The 8,131-nt window shown below is 47.4% G+C and overlaps 2 protein-coding genes across 2 annotated transcripts; both read right to left on the reverse strand.

Annotated features, from left to right (window-relative positions):
* Positions 1–2,442: 2,442 nt before the first annotated feature.
* FOXG_19414 (uncharacterized protein) lies at positions 2,443–3,606 on the reverse strand (the record flags this gene model as incomplete). Its single annotated transcript, XM_018399628.1, has 1 exon — positions 2,443–3,606. One exon carries the CDS (start codon positions 3,604–3,606, stop codon positions 2,443–2,445), a length of 1,164 nt encoding a protein of 387 aa, XP_018242862.1.
* Positions 3,607–5,715: 2,109 nt separating this feature from the next.
* On the reverse strand, positions 5,716–6,695 carry FOXG_06829 (uncharacterized protein; the record flags this gene model as incomplete). Its single annotated transcript, XM_018385481.1, has 2 exons — positions 5,716–6,506; positions 6,650–6,695. The coding sequence occupies 2 exons, from the start codon at positions 6,693–6,695 to the stop codon at positions 5,716–5,718; spliced, it is 837 nt and encodes a 278-aa protein (XP_018242863.1).
* Between the last annotated feature and the right edge of the window lie 1,436 nt (positions 6,696–8,131).

Below are 8,131 nucleotides of genomic sequence, written 5' to 3' on the forward strand. Positions count from 1 at the left end.
TCAGGAAGCGGGCAATGGCGGGTTGGTTGCTTCAGGGTTCAACAAGGCTGTTATTGGGCAGGCCCACAGTAAAGAGCCAAGAGCGATTGGACAGTAAGTGGGCCTTGCCTGGAGAAGCTCCAATGAATTAATGATTTACAGACTGGACTCCGTCGCCTTTGATTCGTAGGATGCATCCGGTGGCTGCGGTGAGATTGACTAACAGCAAGTCGATGTATTGGGAAAAAGGACTGGCGGAACATATTAATGAGGCAATCAGTACGCTGCCCCCAGCGTAAAACCAGAGGTCGCCTCCTGCCCGAAGCTATATAACTTGTTAGGTAAGGATTGCTAATTGGAAGTTGGGGGATTGCAACGTGACCCTACACGATTGGTAGTCTAGAACGACACTCGAAAAAGCTCTGCGGACATATTAGAGGATAAAAAGGGCACGATCTCGATTTTGAGTAAATGTCACATGCCTGTCTTTTGACACATGGCTTGCGACGCCCGATCCTTCATACCTAATTCACCGGCCAAGGAATGGGATGACCCAGCGTCCCTATTGGTGTTTCCCAAAGTTCTGTCCTATCAGAGGCCTCGGCGCAGGTCTCCGGTCAGGGGCCAAAGTTTTGCGGCAACACATTGCGGGGTCGCTCACTTTGACTTTAACTAGCATATTACTCGCCACGGCTTGTGGCCTTGAAAGAGATTGTCTCCTGAAATTTGAGATATTTGCAGAATATCAAGCATGCCAGCATACTTTGCGTCTAATGCGCCTTGACAACACGTAGAATGCGTCCATCCGCGGGAGACTAGAGCTGGCACCTCAACCGTTTCCTCGCAACTCGTGCAGCCTGCAGCCTGATCATTTGCTTTGCCTTCCCGAGTATGAAAGCTCTGCATAGACTTGTTGATAGTCCCGACGTTGAGCCAGGTTCGTTCTGCTTCACCATAAGCGGCCCAGGTTCGTTCATGATCGAGGGGAGGCTTGGTGTCTTAAGATTGAGAAAGCCTTGTTGCATAAGACCTTGGTGTAGAGGTACTTTGTTCTTATCCCACGTCAAATAACTCGCGGCTGGTGAAAGATACCTTTGCATGTGGGTAGATGCCTGCCAAGGTATAACTTTTCGTCTTACAGCGCCCCCTCTGTCGATCATGATGCTTTGCTGTCCGACTCATTCAAGAAGGCGTAAGGAGACAGGCCGACCAGGTGTTGCGATCGCAGAAAGTGCATATCGTCTGCTGATTTTGCGATCCGCGTCCTGGCTGCTCGAGGGCATCAGATTTAATCGAGTGCCGCCCGACTGTTAGCCTCCAGAATTCGTAATTAATACCAACCACCTTGAATAGAGCCATCATCCACATGAACCAACCACACTCCGCCTGGGATGTGTGACAGTCTCAAGGGGGCTGGATGGAGCCATGGGATGCATCTTCTTCTTGGTCCCATCCGGTACTTCCTTACTAGGCCGCATTCATGTCTTTGTCCGCTGATCACATTACGTGACGCCCTGTCTTGATCCCGTCTACCTTCCTGGAGGATTTCCGCCAAAAGGTCTCGCTGGTTCATGTTTCTCAACATCTCGCTCAGCTCTACCATCAGACCCCGAATAATCTCCTCCCCAAGCTGAGATGCCCAGGCTTATCGATCAATCTCGGAAGGGATGGTATGGTAGGCGTAATTCTTCATCACATCATCCTCAGCTGATCGCCGAAAGAGCTGTCTGTACCAAGGCTCATTTGTAACCCTCAGCAGGCCCACCCAAGCTGCAGCCACTTTCCCGCTCATCTCCGCTAACCGGTCCCTTTCGACGCTCATCCCAGGCATGAACCACCCGCTCCCCTCGCGTAAAGCCTTTCATGACTGCATAATCTCGCCCAGTCCCCCTCCCCTCCAAGGGCTTGGCATAATCTTAAATGACCACCCCCTCTCCCCCAGAAACAAAGAAAAGAGGTCGTGAGTGGGCCTTGTTTCCGCGGTCGTTGAAGTTTAATAACTCATTGAATTCATGGCTAAGACAGAGATGTCGATGTCACGAATGAATTAAGTCCTGTACCTTGAGGATAGGGCTGCAAAAATAAGTCAGCCAGATGGAGTGGGTACGCTTTCTCAAGTGTAAAAAATCCAACAGGGAGCGTCCATGGTGTCAGGCCAAATAAAACTCCCGGACCCTAGGCTTTCTGCTAATCTGATCAACGCCCAACATTGGCGAAGGACTGGTCACGCTCGCCACAATACCACCCTCAGATGTTTTGAAAGCCTTTTGCTCAAATATTGCTACCCGTTGGAATGCCAAGTTGGCTCGCCCTACACGAGTCAACGGGTAGATATAGAAGGTAAATTGTTAGTTTAGTTCAGATTTAGGCCCTAATCTCATTTGACTGATCTGACGGCAGCCCTGCGAAACTCATCCAAGACTGTATACGTCGTTTCAGCTACGAAGTTGTAAATCGCGTGTCTTAACCCTCCAGATGAAATTGTACAACCCGTCGTACCTCGGGAAATGTTTCTACACCGATGGATGAGGCCCAAACTTGACTGACCAAAGTTGCATAATCTGCCCACGGCAGCATGAACCAAAAATAGCCATGGAAATCATCGGAAATGTCATCCGGATTAGCCCAAATATCATTAACAATATCAAAAACATCCATTTGCACATCTATTGGCAAAGGAAGATGTAGCATGTCTTCGCTGTCGGCATCGCCAAGTCGTATATGATATTGACCCTCGAAAAGCTTTACCCCTGCACTCCAATCATTAAGTAATCCAAGTTGCCAGTCAAGGTTTCTTTCTCGGCGAAAATCATCTTCGATAACGTTCCAGGGAATGTCGCATTTTGGAAGACGGCTCCGTAATGCTAGAAACCAGTTTACATCATTCTCCTTGTCAAGATCCAAGATTAAAAAATCATTCTGGGTTCCAACCGAAAACCTGGAGATTGGGAGGTTGTACGATCGGCAAACGAGTTGTAATTCTTTGACCCTCGAGGAATATGATGGGCCAAATTCTGAGGAATAAAAATGAGATAGTGATGTAGACCAATAAGACAGTTCCTCCAGATGTAACGCATTCCCGATGTGCTTCGGACAGAGAATTACAGTTTCAAAGACGTTTGAGATATAATCAAAATGACCTTTGATGTCCTGGTGGAGATCGATATAGAGTAAGTCGCGTTTTGGATCAACCCAGCCGTATATGCGGTCCACATATCCAAAGGTACAGACGTCATATCTGCATGAGATAAGGTAAAGTTCTCGATTCCTGATGGTGATTTCCCGGACTTCTTTGCACAAGCACATAAATCCTGGCAAGTCGTGTCGATAGTGAGGGTACTGCCTCCCATTTCCTTCAATTCGGCGCGCATATGGAATGTATACTCGAGGAGAAGATGGAGAGAAAGCCAGGTTCCAAATCTTGCTTCGGATTCCTGCGGGTAGTTTTGCGAAATAGCTGAATTCATAGAGTTGCCTCGCCGTGTTTTGAGACGGCGACGATTGTCGGGCTGAGATATCGGCCGAAATATGAGGAGGCTGACATGCTTTGTCACCTTTGCAGGAGAGTGGTCCGCATCGTGCATTTAACGAAGGAATAATCGTCAGTACTGAAGATTCATCTTCCATTCTGATCCGCCGTCAAATGATGAACGAGAGCATGCAAAATTGCCAGAGTGAATGGGGGGGAAATGGCGGTCAATAAATGAATAAATTCATTCCGCCCGGAAGGCCTTGTATGGCCAAGTGCGCTAGGCTGTTTACGGCGCTTAACTTTATCTTTGTCGGTCAATAGGCGGCCCCAAGCTAAATTGAGTTCGTTACATCAGGGGCAAAAGATTGTGCAAGTTGTAAAGTAATATGTCACGCAGCTCCTAAATGACAAGCTGGATGCGGCTGGACTGTTTGCATTCTTAGCTTAAGCACTGCTGGTTCAGACTGGGTAATATCCACATATCTTCAAGCTTGAAAGTATAACCCGTAGCCGCCATACTCCCTGTCTTTGTGGTGACTATTATTGCACGCCTGCCAGGCTAAGGTGTGTGATGCATAGGATCTGAGCCGTGGAAAACAGGATTAGCAAGTTAACACTAGATAAGACCGTACTCTACTGTGAAGACACGTCTTTTATCCTCGAAACTGGTTCTTTCAAACTCTCGGTACAATGGCGACGTTCTAGACCGCGGTCTACTGGCGAAAGTACTAAAGGTTAGGCCCCTTCCTTGTCTAACCTGACCCACAAGGTAACAATACTCATCCCGACTAGACTGTTTCCGTCCTTCAGTCCGTCACCAGCAACCTCTCCTCACATGTATAAGTCCATCACCTCGGAACTACAACTATCAAGGGAAAAACATAATACATCACAACAGGTGGTTTAATAAAAGCACAGACAGCCAAGAATGAAAGGGTAGAGTTAACTATAGTAGAAAACCCCGGGATTAAGGGCTAAAGTGGACCTTATCTAAGAGATTAATAAAAGGTTTTATTGACAGCCAGAGACCAGTTATTCACCAAGAATCATGACAAATATGCCCGCATTGCTTATTCTCGAACGTTTGCTACGGCTATATTACTGTTACGTAAAAGCCTAGCTGTATAATCCTCGGGAATATAACCAATAATCATTTCGGAGTTGAGGTTTGGAAAATAAGCAAAAAAAACAGAGGGTGCCTAACATCCCCAGTCGCAACTACTCGCCAACTTCATCCCGGCTGCACGCTATATTTCATCTTAGAATCCACACCCCAGTTGTTTTGTACGAAAAAGGTTTGGTATTGGGTATTGGAACAGCTGTGCATCAAGAGCCAGACTGCACAGAATCAGACAGACTCTCAAAGTATAGACGCGGACAAAGACGCGTGGTGCAGCCACGCATTTCTTCAGACCTTCCATCCATCTAACCTTAGACGGAAGGAAGAAAAATCTTCCTGGAAGCACGAAGTTAGTGCCTTAAGAGTTTCCCTGGACCTTAGGGTACCATTTCCGACGAGAATGAACTGTAACATCAATCATGATGAGTTAGCTTTATGCTACTTATTTCCTTCACACTGAAAATGGCTCGTTAATATGATCGTACACTTGCTGTAACCCTAATCTTCAACGGGGATAACATCCGGAGTCTTTGTTAACCCTCAAACTGATAGAGCTCTGTCACCATTAGTAAAAAGCAAAAGTAATGGCCGCCTTTGCCTCCGGACAACTCCGATCCTCTCACGATGACCGCTCGGCGATCATAGTTCACCAATGAATGGTGTTAATTGGCTAATCAAGACCAGGAAGCAACCAATGGCAATATGTTGTCTTTCAGACTAGCCCTGCGCATTACACTTGCAACGTACACGTCAACAATCCAATCCTGAATGGCTTATTCCAACTGTCTCAGGAGGCCAAAGTTTGGCCAGTTATATCACAGCTAGCATGGCGATTCTTGCTAATGTAACTCCAAGCTTGGAAGTAGTTTATAATAACACACTTCGTGGCTTGCCGCTGGTCATATGAAGATCCAGAATTAGGGTATAGGGAGCGGGGTTATACGCATCCCAGAATCTGACAGATCGTCGTGGCTTGGGTCTGCCAGCGACAGTGCTAGGCAAGCTGACCAGAAGATCATGACACGGCACGTCAATGGTATCAGTGTGGGTACACACCAGTTTCAATTGGCGGGGTAATTTAACGAACTAACGAATGTGGCTGAGACTAGTACCTTGTTTACATGTTCCAGGCGGACTGCAGCTGCTAGTGTTGCAGTGCGTAGGGGTGAGAATGGGGAGTGTCGGGATTAAGCGGAGGATAATTGACGCAGAATCTGGCGTCTAGATGTTTGATGTGAATAATCTCTTCGCCATACTTTATGTCGGGTTGACGAAGCGCTTGAGGTATTGCACCGTGATGGCCCACCTCGATATACTCCATCTTGATAACATCCTTATTATATATAGCGCAAATGTTTGAGGAGCTAGTGGCGTTGAAGGGAAGGACCGGAGTGGGCACGCTGGTTGGGATATAGCCGGCACTATATTCGCCTGATGATGATGGGGCCGACATGTTGGAGGGGATAGGATGAGAGATGGTGCTCGCTAAGGATTTGCAGTTGTCAGACAAGGGGATATATTGTTGGCTGTAGTCGTTGAGGCAGCTGTAGTCGCTAGTGAATGGTGTTCCGTGAAGGCAAAGAATAGCATCGTTGCCAGTGCTGAGGTTGCCATTGCAAGCTGTTGATGTTGAGAGCTTGTCGGGAAATGAGAGTCGTCGTAGAGTTAGGCCTGGTCCAGGGGAAGATAACGAGGCCATTGGCGCCCCCATGATCTCCTTGAGTCGAATCAACTCTTTCTCGACTGTCTCATTGCGGCGCAATAGCTCTTGGATGGTCTGGTCACGACCTTGGTTGCTCTTGAGCTCCCCTAGTTCGCGCTCCAGCCGCTCAATGTGCCTTTTGGTGCGGGCGCGATTCGCCCTCTGGGCCTCTCGATCGTTGGCTCTCTTGCGGGCGAGCTGTACGGGAGTAAGGGTAGAAACCCTTCTGGTGCCTGAACAACGCTATATTAGTATGGTAAGGATAGTTTGCCCTGCTTTGCTTAGTTTTATTTCTATTGAATATAGAATACGGAGATCCATAGCATCAGGGCAATAAACAAGACTAATAAACAAATAAAGGAAAAAGGCAACTTACTCTTCCGCTTGGACTTCGCAGGTGCTGTTGATAATGATTGGTCCATGTTAATTGTGTATGAAGAGGCAGAAGGTCGGCTGAAGGTTGGCGGCAGGCGGGTGTTAAATATATTATTTTTTTGTTGTGTCTTTGTGTGTGCGTCTTTCTCTTCTCCCCAAGTTGTGAAGTTACCTGCCCTGCGATGGTAGACCAGTAGTATTCTTCACGTTCCAAGCCTTTAAGAAAGATATGCAAGTGAGGGTGTGTGGATTCGACCCACCTCAAAAACCCTTGAACCCTTGAGGAGACTTCCAAAAAGACCTCTACTCCTCCCGATGTCTACATCATCATTTTAGTTATGGTGTTTCATGGCTGATCTATCGTAATCTTAGACGACTGGGGTTAAGACTAGCTTAAGGGAGGATCTGCAGGGATCAGGAATGTGGTGCTGGGGTTCCATTCAACTCAGGGACCCAATCTTTGTACGTCGGAATTTTCCGCTAGCTCGCATTGGATGTTGTAGATAAGCGACTAGACCCATGCCGTCTGTACACGAAGGGACGTCCTAACAAGTAATTCAATTCTATTGATTTCATATTGATGCTGCCCAATAGGCATACATTCCGAAACATAAGCCATCTATGCCCCAGGCTCTCCACCTTTACTTCTCATCTCCACCAACTGGCTGGTACGCTAGCCAGGCAAATAACTACTCCGTTCCTGCTTCTGGAGACGATCGGCATCCCCCCTCGTTCTCACTTCTTTCCCATACTCATACATGTTCGTTCTTCAAGGCACCGCGCCCGATACTCCGACCGGATCCTCACGGCTGTTTTCATCATCCATCGCCGCCATACCACTCACTATCCGAGTTGAACGCCTAGGTGGTACATGAACGTTTCAGCTGTCTATCGCAGCAGCTTGGGCGACCTCTGAGCGGGACCATTGACTGGGCAAATTGCAAAGAAGCATTCTACGAGACTCTATTCTCCTATTTCTGCTCTGATTCGTCGAGTGCTGGCTTAATCGAGTTCTTGAGAGCGCATTGCAGTTAAACACATCTCTTGGTGCATAATCTCGCGGTGACTCGAGCTCTCTATCTCTGTTACTGGGAAGCCACACTTGAAAGACTACACTAAAAGAGCATGACCTTTTTTCTAGTATCCAATCCTCAATCAAGAAGAACAGATTCGCCCTGCAATCTTAACCGGATATTTCCGAACACTTCATTAGCCTAACGCACCGCCGAAGACTCGACATTAACAATCCCTTTTGTGAAGCAAATTTGCATGTCTGGAAACTCTGCAACTCGGTGTTGCTGGTTGTAGCTCCAATACGTTTTGATGGGCATCTCGGACAAATCGCGACATCACACTGCTTACATCCCCACCTTGATTGATGCCTTCTTTTATTGCTGCTGACTAGCCCCAAAAGCTTCATTGAGCTCCTTGACCTAGGCCTCCCAAGCTGATAACCCTGACAAGCAACGCAATTCCCTTTTTT

Source organism: Fusarium oxysporum, chromosome 3, assembly GCF_000149955.1.
Source record: "Fusarium oxysporum f. sp. lycopersici 4287 chromosome 3, whole genome shotgun sequence".
Classification (NCBI taxonomy): domain Eukaryota; kingdom Fungi; phylum Ascomycota; class Sordariomycetes; order Hypocreales; family Nectriaceae; genus Fusarium; species Fusarium oxysporum.